Genomic DNA, 26,552 nt, shown 5'->3' on the forward strand with positions numbered 1-26,552 from the left:
TTCGGCGATACGTCAAAAGTTATGGGAGCTTGCTTGGGTGTATTACCCCACCCGCCATACTATCCTGACGTTACACTTTCAGGTTTCCACTTGTTTTGCTCTCCTCAAAACCCCTTACGGGAAATAAAGTTAAATTCTGATAAGGCTGTAAATCAGCACTTCAAACACGAATTTATGAAGCTTACCAAATGAGGGATAAATGTCATCAAACAAAAGGGAACATACAGGTATAGGACAAAATAATAGGAACACCTGTGAAAAAATGAAAATATTTTATTAATAAGGTGTTGGGCCACCTTTGGCCTAAATGACAGCTTGCATTCGACGTGGGATTGACGAATAAAGGTCGTGAACAAAGTTCATTGGAATTTGCAGCCATTCCTCTTGCAGGACTGTCTCGAGTTCAGAGAGTGTGCGTGAAGGAGGAAACCGATCACGGACATTTTTCTCCAAAAAACCCCACAAAGGCTCAATGATATTGAGATCAGTGGACTGAGGACATCACGTTAGAAGGTCCACTTCATCATTATGCTCATTTAACCATGTTTGAACACAGTGAGATGTGTGAACAATGGCGTTGTCATCTTGGAACACAGGACGTTCTCCCGGAAAGAGTATGAAGCATAGAGTGAAGATGATCTGCAAGAATGCTTCGGTAATGGTCCCCTTTGACCACCCCCCCTCAAGACAACGAGAGGCCCCAATCCACGGGCAGATATAGCGCCCCACACCATCACTGATTAAGTATACATTATTCTCTATATAATTACTTTTTAACTTATAGGGTGAAAATGTTTCTCTTATGAGAAACAGTGGAACAAAAACAATAAGTGATTCTTAATAAAATAGAAGATAGTCCTTCCTCTTGCCTGACTTATTCTGTAGATTCTTCTGTCAATGGTGCTACTGCTTTAGCTTGCTCTGCCTTTGTAGATACTTCTAGTCTTGATAATGCTCTTTATGGGGGTATTATTTTATTTTAATACAATCAACTAAATTTACTTTTCCAAAAGGAATTTGCTAGATAATTATACAATTTCTTTTTAATTTTTAAATTATAGGATGACAAAGTTTTTCCTTCTTAAGTTAGCCAAGAAACAGGACAATTAGTGTCTCTTCACAAAATGAAAGATAGTCCTTCCTCTTGTGATGCTTACACTATAGTATCCGCTATAGCTAGTGCAACATCTTTAACTACCTTTGTCTCTAATCTTTAAAGTGTTTTTTATATGATATAATGTTTCAGTAAAAACTTACTTTAGAAAAGAATTTTTTTAGATATTTATTAACTGATTTCTGTTTTTTTATTTTTTGAACTTATAGAAAGAAAAAATTGTTCCGCTTAAGCCTAAACCACAATTAGTGACTTTTTATAAACAGGAAGATAGTACTGACAATGCTCTTTATATGGTATTATTTTTATATTAGTTAAATAGGCTAAATTACTTTTAAGAAAGCAAATTGTTTAAACTAATTATTGCCTCTTAATTTTTAACTTATAGGGTGAAAATAATGTTCCTTTTAAGAGCAACAGTGGAACAAAACAATTAGTGATTCTTAATAAAATAGAAGATAGTCCTTCCTCTTGCCGAACTTATTCTTTAGATTCCTCTGTCGATGGTGCTACTGCTTTAGCTTGCTCTGCCTTTGTAGATGCTTCTAGTCCTGATAATGTTCTTTATGCGGTATTATTTCATTTTTGTACAATCAGCTGAATTTACTTTTAGTAAAGAAATTTGCTAGATATTTATAAACTAATTTCTTTCCTTTTAATTTCAACTTATAGGATGACAAAGTTTTCCCTCCTAAAGTTAACCAAGAAACAGAACAATTAGCGTCTCTTGACAAAATGGAAGATAGTCCTTCCTCTTGCCGTACTTACACTATAGAATCCGCAGTAGATAGTGCAACATCTTTAACTACTTCTGACTCTAATCCTAGTGCAACATCTTTAACTACCTCTGACTCTAATCCTGATAGTGATTTTTATGGGGTATAATAATGTTTCAGTAAAATATACTTAAGAAAAGAAATTTGTTAAATGTTTTAAACTAATTTCTGTTCTTTTAACTTATAGAAAGAAAATATTGTTCCGTTTGAGCCTAAACCTCTATTAGTGACTCTTTCTAAAAAGGAAGATAGCCCTTCCTGGTGCCGTACTTGCACTATAGATTCCGCTGTAGATAGCGCAACATCTTTAACTTCCTCTGACTCTAATCCTGATAGTGATTTTTATGTGGTATAATGTTTCAGTAAAATTTACTAAATTTACTTAAGAAAACAAATTTGTTAGATTTTTATAAACTAATTTCTGTTCTCTTGATATTTTATCTTATAGAATGAAAATATTGAGCCTAGACCAATGTTAGTGACTCTTTATAAAAGAGAAGATAGCCCTGAGACTGCGGTATTATTTTTATATTAGTTAAATCGGCTAAATTTACTTTTAGGATAGTAAATTGTTTCAACTAATTTTTGCCCTCTTTATTTTTAATTTGCAGGGTGGAAATACTGTTGCTAAAAGAAGCCCAAGAAAATTTAAATTCCTTAATCGCAATCGCTTTATAGATCTTTTTAAAATGCAAGATAGTCCTTCCTCTCGTTTGTCTATGGATTCTCCTGTAGATAGTTCTACTGCTTTAGCCTCCATTACCTCTATACTCTCTTCTAGTCCTGATAATGTCATTTCTGGGGTATTATTTTATTTTAGTATAATCAGCTAAATTTGCTTTTATAGAAGAATTTCGCTCGGTATTTATAAACTAATTTCTTTCCTTTTAATTTTTAACTTATAGGGTGACAAAAGTTTTCCTTCTAAAGTTAGCCGAGAAACAGAACAATTAGAGTCGCTTGAAAAAATGGAAGATAGTCCTTCCTCTTGCCGTACTTACACCATAGAATCCGCTGTAGATAGTGCAACATCTTTAACTACTTCTGACTCTTATCCTGATAGTGCAACATCTTTAACTACTTCTGACTCTAATCCTGAAAGTGATTTTTTTGGGGTATAATAATGTTTCAGTAAAATGTATTAAATTTACTTAAGAAAAGAAACTTGCTAGATGTTTATTAACTAATTTCTGTTCTCTTAATTTTTTAACTTATAGACAGAAAAGATTGTTCCGCTTGAGCCTAAACCTCTATTAGTGTCTCATGACAAAGTGGAAGATAGTCCTTCCTCTTGCCATACTTACTCTATAGAATCGGCTGTAGATAGTACAACATCCTTAACTACCTCTGCTTCTAGTTCTGATAATGTTTTTGGGGTATAATAATATTTCTGTAAAATTAGCTAAATTTACTTTAGAAAAGCAATTTGTTAGATATTTATAAACTAATTTGTTTCCTCTTCATTTTTAACTTATAGGGCAAGAATACTGTTCCTACTAAGAGGAACGCAGGAGAATTACATTTAATGACTCTCAATAAAATGCTAGATAGTGCTAATGCTTTTGCTTGCTCTGGCTCTGTAGAGGCTTCTAGTCCTGATAAAGTTCTTGATGGGGTATTATAATATTTCAGTAAAATCAGTTAAGTTGTCCTTAAATAAGAAATTTATTAGATATTTATAAACTAATATCTTTTAATTTATAGGGCAAGAATACTGTTCCTACTAAGAGGAACACAGGAGAGTTACAATTAATGACTCTCAATAAAATGTTAGATAGTGCTAATGCTTTTGCTTGCTCTGACTCTGTAGAGGCTTCTAGTCCTGATAAAGCTCTTGATGGGGTATTATAATATTTCAGTAAAATCAGCTAAGTTTTCTTTTAAAAAAAAGAGAAATTTATTAGATATTTATAAACTAATGTCTTTTAATTTTTAACTTATAGGAGGAAAAATCTAGTCCTAAGCCTGAATATAAATTAAGGAGTATTTATAACGCGGGAGTAGATAGCCCTTCCCTTCTAGATTACCCTTGCTCTGTAGATAGCACTACCTCTCTAGATTTTCCTGCTTCTGTTGATACCTCTTGTCCTGACAATGTTCCTTATGGGGTATTATAATTTTTTATTTTATTTAACTGCTCTAAAAGTGACTTAACTTTTCTTTTAGAAAAGAAATTTGTTAGATGTTTTACATTAAAGTTTGTTTTTGTTTAACTTGCAGGATGAAAAGTCAGATCCTGTGCCTGAAAATAAATTAAAGACTATTTATAAAATAGCATTAGATTCCCCCACATCTGACAATGTTCTTTATAGAGTAAGTAAAGTCTTGACTTATAACAAAAAGGTATTATGTAAAATCTGATATTCAATAGTATTTATATATTTACTTTAGGTTAAAGGAACTTATAAGTATACGGCTGAAGATGTTGATGAGTTATCTTTCAATGTGGGAGATGTTATTGATGTTGTGGCTTATGATGATCCTGAAGAGCAAGTATGACATTTTATTATTCAAATTTTAACATGTCTAAATAACAAGCTCTCAAAGTAACTTCTTAAAAATACAAAAATTTTAAATTAGGAAAATAATTAAAATGTTTACACTGTAGTGAAAGCTCGATTATCCAGAAATCAGTTGAAATATTAAAACAATTATTTAATTTTAAGAATAATTATTTATTATAGGATTAGTAAATGATTTTAAATATTAGTATTATTCTTGAAATTTATCAATTCATTTTAAGAAATTGTTATTCAATGGGACATTGTGTGATCTCACCAAAATTAACTGAGCTTATATCCAAATTGTTTAAAAAGTTTGCGAGATATGGCGAAATACGCAAAAAGTAAAATTAATTTTAAGGGATTCAAACAGTGAACCACTCTCCTGATCGTCAAACTATGGGGACCATTAGGATCTGAAATCCATGTTTATTTTGACGAAGTGCATTTTTTTTAGTCTGATTTCATAACTTTAAATATCGTCTGCAATGATTAATTAGCATATTTGAAAGCACCCCCTCATACCATTAGGAATGACTCTTATAACGTGAAGATCTGATATTAGATCAAAAGTTATTAAGGGTGGTCCTTTTTTGGTGCACTGTACACTGATAAAATATTAATTTCTAATGCCTGATATCTAAAAACTATGCATAGACATAGCAGCTAGACATTTTGCTCTGTCCATACATTAATGTATTCTACCCATACACTAATTAGTACTTTAATAGAAAATAAAGCTGTGAATAATTAACATTTAGAATATTTTTACTTGTGAATATTATTTATTCTAGACTTAAAATACTAACTAGACTCTTTATTTATATTGAAATCGCATTGAAACTGTTTTATAATTTTGAAGAAAATTTAATTTTTTATGATTATTTATAGGAAGATGGATGGTTGATGGGGATTTTTAATGGAAAGAAAGGGTTATTTCCAGCCAACTTTACCTCACGCATTTGAATTTGCAAAGCATTTCTTTCGAGAAGTTTGTAATATCTTTACAAATGTGAATTGTGATATTTTGAAGAGCCATTCCTTTTCTTTATTTTTCTTTTGTTCTGAATTAAAAAATTATTTATTTCAAAATTTTGTAGCAAACTTCTAATATGCTGAAAGGAAGCTGCTACTTATCGTATACTATGTTTTTTCATTGCCAAATGTAGGAAAAATATTTGCCTCATTATTCTTAATATGGCAATATTGGCCTAATTACCTACAGTTGTATGTAAACCGGTGCACAGTTCCTGCAGATCTTAGAAATTTCTGAGAACTTGTGGGATCCCTGATCTAGTTTTTGGCGTTTGTTGTTATTTTTTCCCTGAAATAAATGTACAATGCCAAATTTTTTTATTCCTATCCTGAATTAAAATTTACTTCACCATCATATCAATTTATTTGAAGTAAAAATGCTATTTTAGCTATAAGAACATGGCATCCTAAATTTTCTACTGAATTAATTTATGATTATTTATACATAGCTGCCAATTCTACTGGATTTTCCAGTAGACTACAGGGTTTTGCCGGTTTCTCCTGGTCTATTGGTTTCATAAAATTTCACTTAAATTTTGTATATTTTAGTAAATTCCCTAAAATTGAGTAAGTGTCCTTAAAAAATCCCTATTGAAGTAGAATTTTTGTGCAGATTATTGCTTGCTTGAATATTTAAGTAAGTGTCACTGATACATAAAGCAAGGCTCATTTATAAAATTCAGTTAACTATCTTCAATGAATGAAAGGCCTATTACTGTTCAAAATTATAAATAAATATAATATATAACATTTTAGGATCATTTAATGTCATCATAACTGGAAAATATTGCAGTTTTTCTTTTTTGATGACTATGAAATTCCCTATGTGTGAAATATTTAGTAATTTTGTAACAATTATCATGAAATTTAAATTACTTCTTAAAATCTACTGGATTTTTTCCTATCCATGTTGGCAGCTATGTGGTTGATAGGGATTTTTAATGGAAAGAAAGGGTTATTTCCAGCCAACTTTACCTCATGCATTTGAATTTGCAAAGTATTTCTTTCGAGGAGTATGTATCTTTACAAATGTGAATTGTGATATTTTAAAGAGCCATTCCTTTCCATTATTTTCTTTTTTTTTTGTTGTTTTGGATTAAAAAATTATATTTCAAAATTTTGAAGCAAGCTTCTAATATGCTGAAAGTAAACTGCTACTTATCGTATACTATGTTTTTCATTGCCACATCTAGGAAAAATATTTGCCTCATTATTCTTAATATGGTGATACTGTATTGTATTCTTAGTATGGCAATTACCTGCAGTTGTCTGTAAACCAGTACAGAGTTCCTGCAGATCTTTGAAATTTCTGAGAACTTGTGGGATCCCTGATCTAGTTATTGGTGATTGTTGCTGTTGTTTTTTCCCCAAAATATATGTACAATGCCAAATACTTTTATTCCTAACCTGCATCAAAATTTACTTCACCATCATATCGATTTAATTGAAGAAAAATGCTATTTTAACTATTAGAACATGGCATCTTAAATTTTCTTGTCTCATTTACCCGAATAAAGTAAAGTATATCTACAATTAGAGAAATTTTGTCGTAAAATTTTTATTTGCACATTTTCTACTTAATGTTGTTAATTAATGTAGCTATCAGTTGCTTGTGAACACTCTTTGTTGGGGGTTCATAATTAATTGCTATTCCAATAGCAATTTAATTTTTTTATTTCAAAGCTAAGGAATATAATTTTTTTTAAATGTTCTGTGTTTCTACAGTTATTGACCTCTTGTTTGTCCTGTCATAAACCTACTCATAAATTGTGAAATATAGTGTGCATTATTACTTTCATATTTCTATTATCATTAACTTCTTCAGTGTTTCATTCATTTACTTTATTTGTAGTATTTCTTAATGTTTCTACTTTCCTAAAAATATTTTAATTTTTATTTATTCAACATATTGTGTCATTAATTTTTTTCTTTTCTTCTCTTTTAAAACTCTTAAATTTGTGTTGATTATATCTATATTATTTTTTAGGCTTCGACGAAATAATTATATTTTTCTATACATTTTATTAATGTATTTTACGTAAAAGAGTGCCTTATAGATGATTGTGATGTAATTTCTTAAAGCAGTTTTGTTGTTTTCATTAGTCAGTAGAACTTTGTAAAAATATATTTTTTTTAATTGAGACTGCCTTTTCATGAACATAAACATCATTATATACTATCATTTGCATAAATATCATTGTACTTTTTGAAAATATATAGTGAATAGTTATTTTAATAACAATTAATTTTAACCTGGATATGCTTTTTTTGTTATTGTATAACAAAATATTCTCTTGTTCCTTAAAGATTCTATATTTTTTTCCCTGGTCAAGCTTTATCATTATTTCTTAAAAATTATTTTAATGCCTTATTTTCAATTCATGAATATAAGAATAAAATTAAACATGTTAGAATGAACTATGAAGCCAAATTTTTCTCTAATATTTCTTTGTTACAAAAAATGACATTTTGATACAATATCTACTTTATTAAATACCTCATAGAATAAAGGTCTCAAGATATAAATTAAAAAGTACTGCATTCACTTTTTTAAAAATATTTTCTTAAATGCCTGTTGCCTATGTTTAAATCTGTTCATTTTGTTTTAACATTCCTGAAATATTTATATGCTCTCGTGCATCTTGATTGTACTTTTTTATTTATATATATATATGGACCGAGATCCTCTTTTTCTTCATTCTTGCATGAACTATTTCATGTATTTTTATCAGGAGAGGAAATAGTTTACATCATATTTATTTAACTGATAGTCATATTTTTAAATCTTGTTAAGTTAATTGTATTGTTCAATGCAATGTTCATCCATTTGCAAATACTAAAATATTGTATTTTAGTGTTATTTTCGATTTATTCAGTTAGTGGTTATAACATTGAAAGAATTCATTTTTACTTAACGATAGATTAAAAATTTGATTTGTGTTTCAAATGTTTTAAGAGTTAGTAAGTTCCATAATTTTTTATTTATTTAGCTGTCATAACTATTTATATTTATAAATCATAATTTAAAAAAAAAATTTATAAATTATTGTATTGTATTAATTGAAGAGCTATTGTCATTTTTAGAGTTTTAAACATTAAGCTATTTTTTTTTATTTGTAGTCTTTTTATGCAGCTAAATATTGTTCTGTTATTGTAATAATATCACCTAAAAGCTTTATTTTAATTTCATTTTATGGTACTATGCTTGAAAATCAGTAAACATTGCATTATTAATGTCACATTCTTATATTATTTAATTTTTTCAATTATCAATTATGTTTTGGTACTATTCATTCATTCAATTACTATTCATTCAGCTTGTAGTTAAAAATGATAACGAAAAAAATAGTTTTCTAAAATATTTATTTTGTGATTAAAAATAAGTTTCAATACTTAAAGGTTTGATAAAGTCTGTCATTTCTATAATTTATTATATATATTTAGCTGTTATAACAGTCATAAGTCATTATTGCAATGACACATGCATTTGTTGGTTAATTTAAGAGCTATTGTCAGTTTTAGAGTTTTAAACATATAGCTATTTACTCTTTGATTTGTAGTTTTTGTGCAGCTAAATAAATAAAATATGTTTAAAATTATTGTGATGTATTCTTCAATATTATTTAGCATAAATCCCAGAACTATAAAAAATATATTCGCTTTTTTTAACCTTCAAGTTTTTGAAAAAAATAACAAATTTATTATGATAATATAAAACGTAATAAAATAACATTTTAACACTGCAAATCATTGTATAAAAATGCCACTTTATATATTTTTCGTAAATGAGTTTTTACAATTTTTTTTTTCAGTATTTAATTCTTCCAAACTTATAAAGCTGTGTAATGTTTCAGTGGTCAGAAAATACTACATTATTTTTGTAGTTTACTACAGCTACTTTTCTTAAATGTAGTGAATTCAAACTACTGTAGAATTGTAGTCACTACTTTAAGGAGAGGAACTATGCTGGGGAGTTTAATTTACGCCGTTGTTCATAATAGTTTTGAAAAAGAAATTGGATCACATTAAATATAAGGGAATAATTAAGAAATATTTATTCATGCTTACATGAGCTAGCACAGAGACATTTTCATCGCCTCTATTGACGAGTTTAGGAAGGTTTTGAAAAATTGGCTGCTTTACAGTCATGTTTCTTTACTAAACTAACGCCAAAAATAGTTGCCAGGAATAGTTAGCAACTACAGTAGTTTCACTACTTGTGAAGTAATAAAATCCCATGGTAAAATTGTTTCAAAAGATATTTTTTTAATAAGCTCTATCCCATTTTATTGTTCGTTATATTTTGAATAAATATTTTATTGTCTTGACTTAATCATTTTATTTTTTGAATATTAAATATGGACTTCTACTACTTGAGTCTGACCCTTGGTTTATTGATGTTTTTAATGAATGCTTAAGGAATTTAAGACTTTGCACTTAATAAATAATTTTCAACATGTTAAACCCTTTTTTTTTTTTTTAACATTTCAGCTATATTTTTTTTTAATTTTCAAATATATCAATGAAATGAAGCATGGGTGATGTTTTCTATGTCAATGAAGTTTTGAAAAACCAAAAATGTTTCACTGTTCAAAAATCAGAATATTTTAATAGCAACATTAAATGTGCATTTACATATAAGGCTTAGACTTGGCATTATGCCAAACAATGCCAATGAAGTCCAAAAATGTATGAGACTCGAAAAATTTTTTACCGTAAAATAGTTTGATAAAGTGCTGCCTAATATGTGTAGAGCAAAAGCAGTTGCGAATTAGGAAGAAAATATAGAAATAAGAGAGGCCACGTATTGAGAAGCCCAGAAAGCTTTTGGTGAGACAGACTGGGATATTAGTAGCATTGTAGATAGAGAAATGGTATTGGTGAAAATTGAAATCAAAGAAAGTATTAAGCTCAAAATTGAGAAGGTTAATAGGCATAACTGAGGATCAATGTTTCTTATGTAGGATTGGAATACTACTGTATATATAATATCACTTAACCCTACCGGTCAAATTTGTCTAGCGGAATTATAACAAGCTTTTTGAGTTTGTAATTTTTTTCAATGGAACTCTATTGGGCCAATGTTTTGTTTTGGTAATATATTATCTTTTAATCTAATACCTAACTGAGATTGTAAATTATAGGCTGATATTAGTGGATGCTAGGGCCATATTTATATATGCAGTATATGAGCAACAATTTCTCCATTTTTAACGTTATTATAAGCCCTTAAAAATATAGACATACATAGTTAAATATTGTGCCACATTGTGGGTCTCCTAATTTGTCTAAGTATTTCCTTTGATATGTTAGTATAGTAGATTATAATATACCTGAAAAAGTTTGAAAATTATTCGTTAATATTAAGGGAGGCTATAAATTGATATATACAGAATATCGGCAACATATCTTCATTTTCTAGTGAAGTTAAATATTGTGCCACATTGTAGGCCTCCTTATTTGTCTATAATTATTTCTTTGGTATGCGGTATAGTAAATTATAATATAATACCGGACCCAGTTTGAATATTCTAGAATAATTAAAGGAAGATATATATATATATGTTACTACAAATGACCGAAATTGGTTGTCGATCTCCACTAATGATGCTTTGGTTAATGTCCGAAATCTATATTAGGTCTAGTGAAGTGCCACTGCCCAGTATGCCCTACACCAATATTTTTTAAGATCTAGTGCCACTGCCCTGTATGTATTTAACCAGTACTCCGAACACTAATGTTTCTCCTAATCTATCCTCAGCAGATATTAAAATATCGAATAAATATAGCATCACTTAATAAATATCAAATCAGCTATGTGATTGTTGACATTCACTGGTGAAAGCTGACTTTCTCTTGATTTAGGTCAATCTCGATAACGTGTATATATATAAAACCAATCTAAAAAATGGCAGCTTTCTTTACTAAGCAATCTAGGGCTTTAAAGTTAGCCAACAGCAACAATTTTCTTTTCTCCAGAGAAACTAATAAGTACTACTTAATATCTGGAAAAAGAAAAATTGATTTAAACCACCACTTTATCCTTTTGAACCACTAAATCATGAGCAAATAAAATAGCAGAAAATGTTTTGCTTGTTAAGGGTTAAAACAACGGTATGAATGGTTATACACAAAGCTATATCGTAAATACTCTTGGTTTCCAAATTTTCATCTATTAAGCCAATAACAATTTCTTGGTATCTGTTACAAAATCCTGATAATTTTATTAGATAGATATCAATGTTGTGGATCGTAATTGTTAAGTAAAACTTCAATCATTTTTATTTTAATAAATACTGAAATAATTTCAACATTAATTCAAATAAAATTTATCAAACAAAATAGAATGCGGTAATTTTATTTGTTGAAAATTCAGATTCAAAAATCATTTTTCTTTAAAATGAATGGGTGTTGATTTAAATCAAATGCAAAAATTATAAATATTTTGGTTAAATAAAAAAGAACATAAACAGGTGTTCATTAGCATGACTATCAAAGAAATTATCAATTCAAGGATTCATATATGATTTCAACATCACATTTGGTATAACAGGTTAGGGTGATCTAAGGACTTCTGCAGAAGATTTCTTCAGGCCTACTTAATTTTTGACCTGGATTGCCAGCCATTAACTCTGATATCGGATTCCATAGTATCAACCACCCAAAGTAAAGTTTCTCCAAACTTAACTGTGGTCAACATTCAGAATACTGTGTCTGCAGGGCCAAGAAGATATTCTGGTCTTGTAGAAATGCTAAGGGTAAAACCTGGGGATTATGCCTCAAGATAGTTTGCTGGAATTACTCAATGATTATTAGTCCTATTATCACATATGGCGCTATTGTCAGGCTGTCTTATGGCCACTCCCACAGCTGTTCTCAAGAGCTTGGGCTTCTCCCGTTGAATCTACGCATTAAAGCGGAAGCTCAAGCAGGTATTAAGCGTCTTATGTGCCTTGGTTTATGGAAGGAATAATCTAAGCACTTGTCCTGGGATTATCTTGTTTCGCAGGTATCAGATATTCCTTTTATTATGCCTAGTGATTATGTCACTAAGGTAGGATTTTCATAAGCCCTTCAAGATCTACTGAATACTTTCTACTGAATATGAATGACTTAATTCTCCTCGGTAGCTTAAAGGCAACTATCTGGTATGGTACACCGATGGATCAAGGCTAGGTCTTAAATCAAGGGCTGCTCCAATGATAGTGACCAAACTCCACTTTCCTTTAGGTACTTATGCCACTATTTTTCTGGTTGAGGTCTATGCTATCATCTTGTGCTGCAGTATATGCTTAGTCAGGGGTTATCTAATAATACCTATCCACATCTGTTCTGACAGTCAGACTGCTTTTCTATCACTATCAAGTAGTAAATTCACCTCTTCACTAGTGTGTGAGTGCTTCTCGGCTCTCTGTGACCCCTCTACTCCTAACAAGGTGGCTGACCAAGCAGCAAGAGTGAGACTCCAGTGTGATTTTCTGGGGCCCTGAACCAGCTTTGGGAATCTCTCCCACATTATTCAGGGCATCTACATTCAAGCTCTATGGCATCCTATGGCTCTATTGCCCAACACAACTCGGATGGTCAGAGAAATCATGACTGTCCAAGTATGTGTCATAAAGAGCTTCTTAAGCTAAACAAGAACAGTTTGAAGAAGATCATTGGTCTTCTCACAAGACACTGTACCCTCAGGAGACACCTATACATAAAGGGTATTGAATCCGATTCTTTTTGTCTTCTTGAGGAAGAGACTTCACGAGATATAGTTTGCAATTGTAAAGTCTATTCTATTCAAAGATATGAGCATTTAGGGCAACATTGCATTAAAGCCTTAGAATTACAAGATATTCCTGTCAGGTGTTTACTGAACTTTGTTTCAGCTATAAAGTTTTTGTTAATCATGATTTAGGGTTTGGGTACAATAGACCTCTGGTCGATATGTCCTGCTCTTTGGAGCTGCCCAACCTCTACGTCTAATGTCATGTAATCCTATGTGACAAAACAATGATGAATAAGATCAATTTCGTGGAACATATATTTTTTAACATTTTAAATTGTAGTTGAACTTTTACAGAAAGGTAAGAAAAAACCATAAAACGTTTGCTAAACAAAAAAAAAAACTTTTTTACTATCAGTTTGGATTTCTGAGATGAAAGATACATTAAAAAAATATTAGAGTATCTATCTTACATTGATTAAATTATACAATTGATTGACAACTAGTATTCATATCTTGAAGAAATAAAAATGGTGGTCGGAATAATTTTTATGCGTATTTTATTTAACATATTTACATTTTTATTATTTATAAGAAAAGAAAGAGACAAGATGAGATATTTCAGTTTTCTTAGATCACATGGACCATTTTGGTAATAAATTTACACAAAAAAATAAAAAAAAGACTCTAATTTTCTATCTTTTTCAGCAGTATTTATAGTTTCAGTACAGTGTAACGTCCTTTTCCGAAAGGGTCGATTTACCGGACACTTTTTAGCAATCAAAATAAACATCTCTTCATCTTCCCCTCTCTTAAAAAAAAGTCCTTTGACACAGAAGGGAAGAGAAGTAAAGTCCTCCCCCCTTCTTTCATATGCAGTTGGCTAGTAAAAGTGGCATTTCCTGGAACCTTTTTATTAGAGTGTTAGGGAAAGAAGAAATACTGTGAAAAAGGGTTAACGTGGAGGGGAACCCAATCAGCATGCTGTGCCTTTATGCTTGATTGATAGCCAATGATGGGAGTGAAATAAGAATTTGTCACTGCCCCGCCCTCAACTTGAATGACAAATAAGGAGGAAATGAATTCTTCTCCTCTACCTACCCACCTTAATGAATGACAGGAATTTCCCCTTCTTGCTTGAATCATTCTATTTCAAAATGGAGGAGAGAGCAATTAATATTTTCATAACTAAATTTTTTTTTTTTCGTTTTCTACATTTTAAGCAATAATTCATATTTTTCTAATACAGTCAGACCCTGATATAAGGTCACCCTAAGGGACATTGCAAAAGTGACTTTATAAGCGGGGTGACCTTTTAACCGATTCATTAGCAGTTCGTAATTAAGCATTTAAATAGTACACATCAGGATTTTTTTTAAATGGTAATACGAACGGAAACGATCAGCCATGAATTAAATATTTAAGTCAATAAATTTTAACAGAATTAGTAAAGAAAGTTAGATTTAAAAAAAAAATTTAATTTAAAATGAAGCTGTTTACAAATTTCCTCAAAGTGTACATACATTCATTGCATCTTACCTTATTTAAAATAATCATTTATGCAGGTCTGTCTCGATTTTGGTCTCATTTTTCTAACAATGTTTAACAGATTTCGTAACTTTTCAAAATGTTCCTCGGCTCCCTCATGGTTTTTAAAAAATTTCCTCTGACATTTATTGCATTGAAGACTTCCACTTGGGTTACAGCTACAGTCTCAGGACCACTGTCATTGTCCTCACTGTCCACAACTTGTGAAACAATTTCAGAAATTGTAGCTTGTTCGTTGGCTGCAACTTTTTCCTAGAACTCGAGAGGAGTAATTGCCTTGTATAGAAGTTAAATAGGCTTTTGTTAAAAAAGAGCTTCCCTCGCCTCAGATAAAAATGACCTTATAGGCGATGGCGATTTTTAAAACTTGACCATATATCCAATAAACTGTTACATAGAATTCCTATTCAGTGAGCCGGGACTTCGGAAGAGTGACCTTATATGCGGGGCGACCGATTAGATATCATTCTAATACTAAAACATTATTGCCCGAAAAATAATGTTTGTTTATTTTTTGCTTCTTAGATTTAAATCGTTTTAAGCTTTGTTTATCTTGGGGGTCTATTGTACGGAAAAATCTAATATCCGGACTCTGGGAAGTCCCACTGATTTCGGATACGCGACTTCTCGCTGTATTAAAATTTTTACTTTTAATTCAGAAAAAATATTTGTGAAAAATACTAAATTCTGAAAATGTACACAAAATAATTCCTTTAAATATCCTATATTATTAAAACAACAATTATTGATGTAGTATTAAATAATTTAATACAAAAATTTATTTAATGAGTCCTTGTAATCTAAAGATAAACTTTATAAGAACAATTATAAAGAACTGAAGATCTTCATGTCACAATTTATTTAGAAAATAATAATATGTAAAGTAAATAAATGAAAATTGTTTTAACTAATAATTTAAGTTAAGACAATTAATTAAACAAAATAAAAGTAAACAGAATATTTATATCAAAATTTTGAACTGGAAATAGCCAATTTAAATTATGGAGGAATAGAACTGTAAGTGCTTTGTAAGGGAAGATTTAGAATGATTATATGTCAGAAAAGTCTCTAGACAAAATCACCAAAAATGAGAAAATATCATTAAGAGTCTCATCTACTTAAATCCCTAAAAACTTAATGCATCTGTTTTCCTAGAAATTCTAGGTTTGAGACAATTTATGAATAGATAGCCAACCAAGTGATGGTTCTGTAGATACCAAACTGTTTTAAAAGATGACAAAGAAGTCCATGGCCATTAATATGATAAAGAAAATTTCAAAATGCAAAGTACATTTTCTCATAGTGTAAACTGAGGGGATCTTTTTAATGAGGTATTGTGGGTGTTTCGAAAAGTCAAGGGATGCTTTAGAATCAATCTTCATCAGTTAAGAAAGAATGGTGCAAAGAGTATTTTATTGCTTATTGAAGGAAAGGGTAACAATGACAATTCTTGTAGTTCTCTAAACACTTTTTTTTTTTTTTTTTTGGTAGAGCATTTTTTGTGAATTTTATTTTTAAACAATTTTCATTTAATAATATAATATAATAAGTTGCACGAAGTAAAAAAAAAGGGAAAGAAGAGGAGAAAAACAAAACAAATATTTTCTCAAAATAATGAACCCTGACTGCCCAATTACTGGGAGGGGGGTTCTGGCGCCCGCAGCTAGCGATTATACTTAAGCATTACCAATTTGCTCTTTTTTCTTTTCTTGTGTGAATACAATAAAGTAAGACTAATCTTAAACAAACATGAGAAGTAGTTATGTAGTAACAGAAAGTAAAGAAAAAAACCACATATTTTTAGTGCTTTATTGAAACTACAATAAATAACTAGCGCACAATTATTTTGAAAGTTATACACACATTTCTTCACTTCAATGCGTACAAACCTTGTTTATGAAATATATTCAATAAAAAATCTTTCGGAGTAAAAGAAGTTAGTTTTTATAAAGAAATTGAAGATCAGTAAAGTCTTCGTAATTAAAATATGAAACATCATAAATTTTGCTATCACTTAGTGAAAAAGTAAATAATAAAAAAAATGCATAAAATATAAATAATCAACTCACTCCGTTAAAGTGTGTGCATTAATAAAAACAACAAATTATAAAGAAAATAAAATACTTAAAAATATCACATTATATACAGTAATGTGGAGCAAATTTGTTTTTTTGAAAAATATTTTCCCTCTAGAATGATATCTAATGCCACAACAATACCTTAAAATATTGAATTTTGTATGATGCATATTTTTATTTTGGTAATTTTTCGTTGTTTTACATAAGTATGGGTAGAATGAAAATTGTTTTTAGTACGGAATTAATATGAAGAAAAAAAAAAGTTCCAACTTACTGACAACTTATTTCGCTCAACAGACCGAAAAGTTGCAAACGATAAATGGAAAAAAAAAGGTGAGAAACAAAACTAGAAAAATTACAGTAGCGGAGAGTGAAACAAGCATAAAGAGGTAAAAACAGCCCAAGAAAAACCACTGTGACGGGGAAGGGCAAATCTAGGTAAAATGCATTTTCATACACTATGGAGATGTGAGGATGAACTAAGTCTTTAATAAGAAAATCAGTATTTATATGAATTAAAAAAGATTCCAAGGCATCAGGATGAGTTGCTAGGCTTGTCTGCTGTTTTCAATTTTAGCCAAGGTCGCAAAAATATGGAAATACCTCTATACTAACTCATTTTTTTCATATTTCTCAAGAAATACTTAGAGAAATATTTCATAACTTTAGGAGTGTTTAGGTCATGCAATTTTTCATTCATATCAATCAACAAATAAGAAAAGAAGCTTTTGATCACCTCATGCCGAAAAATTCAGAATTAAGCTTGCAACTTGTATTAATTACTTTGGTCATCAAATGCAATAACTGCTCAAGATTTTGTAAGAATAGCTTAAATATTTATGGAGATATAGACATTTATATAAAAAACTAATTTTTTTACTTACTGTAACAGTAGAAATATTCAATAGGATTTAAACAAAATTTTCAGAGTAATTTTTAATTAATAAAAAAATATATAATTTTAGAATTTGTTAAAAATTGAGCAAGATATGAGCATTAGTCCTTTCATGCTACAAATGAGCGGAAAAAATTTAAAAAAATTTCAACTTCATAATTTTAATTTGGCAACAAATAAAAAATTTCCCATTCGCATACTTAGAAAATTTAAAAAATTTCTAGCAATTTTCCAAGAAGTTTTTGTCAGTTTAGAAAAAAAGCTGTAAATGGTAAGGGATTTCCACAAATTTTACTTTGTATTATTAAACAATATTTATTAAAAATGACAACGGCATTATATTGGATCATTCCTTATTAAAGTATGTTTTATTTCTTTATACCATTACATTATGTCAACCGGGCAATCATTGTAGGGTATTATACTTTTTTATTAAATTTTGATACATGATACAAAACATTTGTGGATAACTCCTTATCATTTTGAGCGTTCTTCAAAAAAATACGAAAGCTACTAAAAAAATTGATGGAAACTTTTTACATTTTATAGATATTCAAATTGGACTTTTTTCATAAGTTATCGCATATGAATCATAAAAAAATATTTTTATGAAAAAAATATTTGTATCATGCATGCGCAGTATGAAAAGACTACTTTAAATGCTCTGTTATCTTGCAAATTTTTTTAACAAAATGTAATCTTGCCAATTTTTTAACAAAATGTAATCTTGCCAATTTTTTAACAAAAATTTCCATATTCTAAAATGATATTTTTGTTTTTAATTTACTCCAAAAACTTTCTTGAATATTTTCTAGCTGTAGTAAAAAAACATAAGGCAAAAGAATTTTTTTTATATAAATGTCTATATCTCTGTAAATATATAAGCTAGATTTATGAAACTTTGTGCAGTTACTGCATATGACAAAGTAATTCATAAAAGTTACAAGCTTATTGCTATTTTTTTGGCATATGGTGATCAAAAGAACTCTTTTAAATTTATTGCTGGTACCTCTGAAAGCTTTAAACTTTATTGATATGCATGATAAATCACATGACCTAAACACTTCTAAAATTATAAGATAATTCTCCAAGTATTTCTTTTTATATCGGCTGTTGAACAGCCAACCCAATTTTTGGGTTTACAACTACTAATGTTCAACTCTGTAGCCTTGAAATTTTGAAACAATGCAAAGACAAGGAAACTCCTGCACCAAGTATTTCTTGAGAAATCTGAAAAAATGAGTTAGTGTGGAAGTGTTTCAATATTTTGTATATCTCATGTCTGTTGTCAAGAATACTGCTGCACATAGTTAGAATCTTCATAAAATTTCGGCAATGCTAGAATTATTTCCACCCTAGTTACAGCAGCTTATCTTGATGCCCTGGAATCTTGTTTCATTCATATGAATGCTGATTCCCAAGTAAATGACATTAATTTCTCACCACCTCTCCTTAGCGAGTGGAAATGCATTTTATCCTGATTTGCCCCTCTCAGCCACAATGTTCTCCTTGTTCTATTTTTAAACCTTTATTTTTGTTTCACTCTTGGCTACTGTGGTCTTTCTAGTTTTGTTTCTCACCTTTACTTTCCATTTTTCTTTGGCAAAATTACATTTTATGTCTCAAATCACTTTTGTTTCTTCTCATTCAGGTCTCGCAAGTCTTTAGAATGGGTGCCTACTTTTGAACACTTGAAACATGACAACTTTTATTTCTATCTGTATATTTTTGAAGCCAATAAAGTTTTTTTTAGTAAGTAATACTATTAGTTTTGCCGATTGGTCCCAGCATTCTCTCCTGCCACAGTGTTATTCAATTGGGAAATAGAGCCTAGAAGATTGCTGTTGTTAATTTACGTCGCACTAGAGCTGCACAATGGGCTATTGGCGACGGTCTGGAAAACATCCCGGAGGATGATCCGAAGACATGCCATCACAATTTTGATCCTCTGTGGAGGGGATGGCACCCCCGCTTCAGTAACCCGACGACCTACGCGCGAAGTCGAGCACTTTACGGTAGCACAGTTTAACGAGGACCAATACCGCACACCCTCGGTCCCTACGCAGACTGATCCAAGCGGTCACCCACCCGCACACTGACCGCAGCCAGTGATGCTTGACTTCGGTGATCTGCTGTGACTGATCTTAACGATCAGTCCACTGCGGAACGAGCCTAGAAGATAAATTTTGGTACAATTTTGCTTAAGGGATCAACACTTGGAAGATTAAAAAGCATTCCTTTATCAAACTAATTATTGTATGTTAATTTTATTTAGTTAAATAAATTGTTACAAGTACTTAACTTAGTTGCAAATTTTCATTTAAAGTATATTTTGATAACATATTACTAATTTACAAAATTTTAATTACATCTAAACAAGAATTAGCACATTAAATTTCAATTAATAGAAAATAATTGGATAATAATTTTGGAAATTCAAAATTGCAATTATTCTGTTCCACTCAGATATTTAGTTCAATTAAAAATTTAAACGAGCTTGGAAAATATTATTAGTTAAATGAAGATATTTTTTTACATGTTCTATTTTTTTGCAATAATATTTTTTTTAAAGTTCATTAAAGGTATGTTAAAATTTCGAAAATATTTAGAAACATATTTTTCAGTTATTTATTTCCCCCCCCCCTTAAGCTTTTCATCCCTTCAGTCGATCGATAAAATGAGTACGAGCCTGCTTGGAGATTAAACACTGGGGGTTTCGCGTTTGGTTGACCACCCAACCAGAACATCTGCTCCTGCACTCCAGAACCCAAGGTCAAGAACACTGAGATGGGCACAGTAGGCCTTGGCCCTCTGTGGGCTTTTGTACCACTGAGTTTAGTTTTATTTATTTTTTTGTTGCAAGAAAAATGAAATATATTGCTTTCCATAAAAATAATGCATCTATAATATACCCAGATGCTAATATTTTTAAAAAATGATTAAAAATATGTAGTTATAATAAAGAATAATAACAATAAAAATATTTTTCACTATTTGTTTTTACTTTGCTTGTAACATTTTTCTTAGTGAGATGATTTAATGAGGTAAGATCTCCAACCTCCTAAATAACATACATTTTCTGTATAATCAGACAAAGTTTTAACATGCACTGATTTTTACTGAAAAATAAAACCTTAAATGCAGATTTTCATACCACACATTAATAACAGGTTATTTAAGGGGGAAAATACATTGATTTCGTCAGCTTGCAAAATGAATTATCACAAATTAAATTGGCAAACATTTTTGCCTCGAATAACAGCCTCAATACTTATCATACATTGTTGACTGCTACAAGTGAAATATTGAGCAGCAGTTATGGATGGTTACAGTTCTAGACAAATATCACTTCTGTTCTTGCTTTTTATTTTAAAAATCGTTCACAAAATCATTACTTATTTAAACATCAAAATACCATTATCTCACAAAACAGTTTATGCATATATTATGATACAAATGTTAAATACCAAAATGTAAGTACACAATAATGAAAGACTTCAAAGAAAATAAAGAATTTTCTTCATAAAATATAATTAGATTTTATGTACTCAAAATGATGACATTTTGTTGATCAATTTTTAAAAGGGCTGTCAATAAAAATTTAGAAGGCAGTCTGAGCTTCAAAAATTTATTTTTAAACACTTTTCTGCAATAAATAAAAGCTAGGAATTAAATGAAAAGTACTAAAAAAATTCAAAAATCTAGATTGTTTCATAGTTCAACTCACTACATCATACAGTTTTGTACAAAAGAGACAGGCTATATACATTATTTAACTATCTATAAAATATCACAACATATCACAAGCCAATTTGTCTACTCTCACTCAAAATTTTAATCTATTTTCGAAGATCAGCAATATTCAACAAAATATTTTGTGAACGATTCCTAATAATTGCACTCAACCATTCTAACAAAATAATTTCTTTATTTCTTATTGCTTTAACTGAAGCAATGCTTTCAAAAATGTGCAGCACCATAGAAAAAAATATCTCCTATCTATTAGTGGAAATGTGCTTTTAACGTTCAGACATCAAGAAATGTTAACATTCACCGAGCAGTACTACAACAATCAGAAAAATACAAAATGTTAATTGTTATAAATTTTGAGACTTTTTAACATGTCATACAAAGGACTTTTTTTTAAAAAAAAAGATCCAACTTTTGAGATCTTTAATGACAATAAAAAAGTTTTATTTTTGAAAAAGCTCACCTTTATTTTTCAATTCACACAATTATTTTCATTGATGAGCATACAAAATATAATTATAAAACATACACACATTTTTTTAGTGTTTTACGTGGAGTAAGAAGCTGCAATTATTTGCCTTAAAAAGCGCAACCACAAAAATACTTGATAGGGTCAAAGTAAAGTTTTTTTTTTTAACCTTTTCTAGCCTAAATTTTTTCATACAAACCTTTTAGTTTAACCTTTTTTAAGGTTAAATAAAATAAAGCCCCTGAATGATTGATGGATTTAATAAGAAAATTCATATTGTGAGAGTTATAACTAAATGCTCATTAAAATTTACCTTTATCTTTAAATTCATCACCAAAAGGCATCGTTGGACTGGAAAAGGTTAAAAGTAGAATAAATCTACAAATAATTTTTTTTATAAAAGCATACAAACAAAACTAGTAATGGAACAAAAATATTTTTGGAATGTTTAAAGTCAAAACAAAGCAGTATATAAATGAGAATTTAGATTTAAAATGAAAAAGAAACAAAATGAGATGACAATTTTTTAAACAATTAAAAAATATCTTTTAAATTTTAATCATGTCTAAAAGAAATACAAAACACTTTTCTATAAAAAATAAACTATAGGGTATACATATGTTTTCTATTTTACACATCTAAATTAATTTTATTTATTACTTCTTTCTACTTGGACATAAAATCTAAATTCTTTGTTAAGTTCACACTTTAAGACAATTTTTTAACACTGAAGTGTTTTCATTTACACATTTGAACACATTTGTTTCAACAGGAGTCATCTTGGTCTAAATAAATATTGCGAAAGCTAACACATTTTCGTTTTTTAAAGTCAAAATTAAGTTATCAAAATATTATTTAAGTCAATAGAACATGTTTCCATAATATATATATATATATATATATATGAACAATTTTCTCATTAACATGCTTAATGCTAAAAATATGCACTACAATACAATATAAAAAATATGGTTTTTAAATGTTTCATACATGAATTATAAAGGGGGGAAAAAATTTCAATAAAAAAATGTCTCGAAATTTTATTTAAATGTCAAAATGAAATTTACATCGAAATTATTTGGATGAAAAAGAAATTGGATTAAAAAATAACAAAATGTCAAAGCTAAGTAATGTTTCTTTAAAAAAAATAATTCTACAAAACAAGTCTGAATCTAGTTGACAAATCACATACATATTAAAGCAATGGTTTTCAAAAAGTTTCTTTCAAAATATTAATTCTCAGTGAATTTATTCAAAAGTATTATTAAACCCTTTATTTTATTAGTGAAAGGAAAAGTTGCAACAAAAATTAATAATAAAAAAGACTACAAATTAAATATATTTGTTAAAGTATTGCCAGTTTCGTTTAATACATAAATTTAGCTGTATGATTGAATGTTTCTGTCATAAAATAAAGACTATACTATCACATTATATTATTTTCTTAACTTTTTATTTCAATGATACGTATATCTAATATATTTGCATGTTAGTATTATAAAATATTACGACCAATGAAGAGTATGACTTTTTAGCTGTACAACAAAAAAATAAGTTGACCATTTTATGTAGCATTAGCAGGTATTTGTCTAGAAAACTTAGGACACAATATTGCTCAATAGTTTACATTTCACAAATTCATGTCATCAATGCAAATAAGATAAGGCCATTTATTCTTTTTTTTTCTGCTTGACATTAATTTATTTTCACTGTAAACATAAAAAACACTTCTAAATTTTTAAAATACTATATACACTATGGATGACTGACTGTGTAAAGCTAAGCACAGATGATACTGGGGTCAAAATTCCCCATAAGACTTCCGGGCTACTGTTTCTGACTGATTTTTACGCCTAAGCTTGAAAAATGCACCATTCAATTTTATTACACTTGTAGTGTTTTCAATACAATGCGTTTTTTCAATTTAACGTTCAACATATGAGTCACACAACGTTCAACATATGAGAACGTTCAACATAAGACTCCACAAGCTTGCTATGATGCTACTCAAAAAATAGCAAACACTATTCTACACAAATAAAGCCAAATAAGGGATAACACTCAAAACATGGCAAACCTTACATTTTATTTATGTTCAAACATTGCCTCGTTGCTTAACATAAGTGGATGGATACACCAGAAGTTTTCTAAATTTCTTCTGGTTTTAGGTAGTTTGTTATTGTTTACATTCAGTCAACCATCCATACACATTTATTGTCAAAATTAATTGGGAACCACCAATAGCTCAAAAGATTAAAAATTTCTACTTATTAATATTTTTAAATTGAATTTCACCATTTTGGATGCAATATAAAATACAACTGAAATCAACATAGTTACCATAATAGGTATGATTTAGAAGAAAGAGAAACAAAGATAGTGAAATCATGTTGTGTATAAACTGTATACAACTTACAATAAACATGACTGAACAAAAGAAAGTATTATTTCAAGCTACATTTGGCATTGAAATTATTGGTGGCTTAAACTATTTTGTTTGTCTCATAAAATCATGAAACATTATGTCATATTTAGGATAAACATTCAGCATGAATGAAACATATAACTAATCAGTAAAGTAAGACGATGTTCTCCAGAATCAACTATTTTTTATAGACTTTTGGATTCATGGGGATTGTCTAGCCCTGCTAGACAATCTGAGATTAGTAACAACAACAACAATCATTAAAGTTGGTGCATCTTTTAATAAAAGTAATCTACTTTAACTTATGTCTGAATCTTATTGCAGTAAGTTACAAATATAGATAAAAATAAAAGTAAAACATTATTTTAAAAAGTAGTATTCATTACAACAACATAATGAAGTTTTTAATGTTTGTAACTAAAGTAAACTAAAAGTAAAAATATTTTTTTGAATCAAGTTACTTATATGTTCTTATTAGCCATTGTCACATTAAAATTACAAAATTATCAGCATCAATCTCAGCATAAACAATTTGAAACAAATAGAAATCATATCAAAAATGCTAAATTTAAGTTCAATCTAGACAGATCTTACAATCTGAATAATTTTCTTAACCCCATAATTGTTTGATTTATGCTATCAAGACAATTCTACATTTTAACATGAAATTAAAAGGAAAAACTTATAGCCACAAAAATTTGCACTAACACAATGGAGGAAACAGTAAAAAATTTAAAGGATTATTTCTAGTGAAAGAACAGATAAATTTTGAAATATCGGTGGAAAGGTGTATAAAGGGTACTCATATATAAAAAAGAAAAAGGCACGTAAGTAATATAAAATTTTCAGATCTAACATAAATTGAATGATTGAAATAAATTGTCCATGAGACTCTGTATTGTAACATTTATTTTTAAGGCACAATTTATTTAAAAAAAATTTTATGTGAGAAATACAACTTGAAACATAAATGGTGATAGCTAAAGTGGCAAACATTTTTCGAAATTGATACTTTTTTATGCAGTTAAATTATTGTATTTAATTTAAATAAAATTAAACTTTGTCAATAAAAAATAATCAGTAAAGTTGCAGGTAAACAATGATTTTGTGTATTTGCTAAAAAGAGTAATAGCAACTAAGGTTTGGAATAGTTTTAAGCAACATATTTGTCACCACTTCCTAAAAGCAAAATAATTAATCATAGTTAGATTTACAGTTAGCCATTTTAATTATTTTTGAAACAGTTATCCAAGGAATGCATTATCTGTGATAATTAGGAGTCTTTCTCTCTTTGCTTTTCACTATGATCAATAATTTCTTTTAATATTCATATAATTTTAGCCATCAAAAGTGATTTTTCTTCCCATCAGCAATGCGGTGAAACAAAATAAGCAGTGCTTTATTTGAAAATTTTTAACAGATTTCTTTCACTGTTAAAGGTAAAGAAAGAAGAAAACTTTTTAATGCTGTAATTTTGTTTAAGAGACTAAGAATTTTAATCTCATGATGAATTGATTTAAAAAATGCATATCTAGCAAGAACAAGTAAACTTTTTTGTTATTCTGTACAATATCTTATTTAAAAACATTTTATAAGAACCTAAATATTTATCTTGTTTGGCAATATGGAAATCAATGTAACATTTTGAGGTATAGATTGTGAGTCACATAAGATTTAAGTAGAGACAAATTAGTAAAAGATTCGTAAATACGTTCTACTTTGAATTATTTTATTGCTATAATGGTTTCAAAGAGTGCAGTCAAAATAAGTAGTGCATAAAATAACTAAACTCTAAAAACCTTCTGGATATCTTTATATAAATATTCACAAATAACTATGACAATGACTTTTATTCATTCATATGAATAGTGTGTATGAAAAATAGAGCAATGTCATTTTCACCAGTAGGTTTCTTTTGTACTTGTTTTAAAATAAAGAAAAAAAAATGTATATCAAAATTTAAGAACAAAAATTTAGTTGTTAATAATCTAAATAATCTTTTAAGAAAGATAATAAAAACAAATTTAAAATTTAATATAAATACTGCATTGTCTTTAAATATGCAATAATGGTATAAATTTTTAGTGATTTAAATTTGACTCTGAAAACATCATTACATTTTTTGTATAATTAAAAATTAACCAAAAAAAAATACTTCATAACATAAAAGAGATTTAATTATTTTTATAATTAGTAATTCAGAGTTTCACATTTGAATAATGGTGAAAAGAAGCTATATGAAAA

At 29.0% G+C, this 26,552-nt stretch overlaps 1 protein-coding gene across 12 annotated transcripts in view; it reads left to right on the forward strand.

The window, feature by feature from the left end:
• The window catches only part of LOC107444578 (amphiphysin), a 69,685-nt gene extending 60,660 nt beyond the window's left edge, over positions 1-9,025 (forward strand). For 3 of the 12 annotated variants that reach the window (XM_043041160.2, XM_043041162.2, XM_071187537.1), the window contains 14 exons: positions 1,324-1,410; positions 1,503-1,685; positions 1,787-1,993; positions 2,078-2,239; positions 2,339-2,407; positions 2,502-2,693; positions 2,796-3,005; positions 3,108-3,266; positions 3,368-3,505; positions 3,595-3,732; positions 3,834-3,998; positions 4,111-4,203; positions 4,282-4,383; positions 5,283-9,025. In XM_043041160.2, the coding sequence (XP_042897094.1) occupies positions 1,324-1,410; positions 1,503-1,685; positions 1,787-1,993; positions 2,078-2,239; positions 2,339-2,407; positions 2,502-2,693; positions 2,796-3,005; positions 3,108-3,266; positions 3,368-3,505; positions 3,595-3,732; positions 3,834-3,998; positions 4,111-4,203; positions 4,282-4,383; positions 5,283-5,357 (1,980 nt within the window). In that variant the 3' untranslated portion in view covers positions 5,358-9,025. The remainder of the gene's footprint in view (positions 1-1,323; positions 1,411-1,502; positions 1,686-1,786; positions 1,994-2,077; positions 2,240-2,338; positions 2,408-2,501; positions 2,694-2,795; positions 3,006-3,107; positions 3,267-3,367; positions 3,506-3,594; positions 3,733-3,833; positions 3,999-4,110; positions 4,204-4,281; positions 4,384-5,282) is intronic. The other 9 variants (XM_016058745.3, XM_043041161.2, XM_016058747.3 and 6 more) reach the window with 9 other exon arrangements.
• The last annotated feature ends 17,527 nt before the right edge of the window (positions 9,026-26,552 follow it).

This window comes from Parasteatoda tepidariorum, chromosome X1 (assembly GCF_043381705.1).
Source record: "Parasteatoda tepidariorum isolate YZ-2023 chromosome X1, CAS_Ptep_4.0, whole genome shotgun sequence".
Classification (NCBI taxonomy): Eukaryota; Metazoa; Arthropoda; class Arachnida; order Araneae; family Theridiidae; genus Parasteatoda; species Parasteatoda tepidariorum.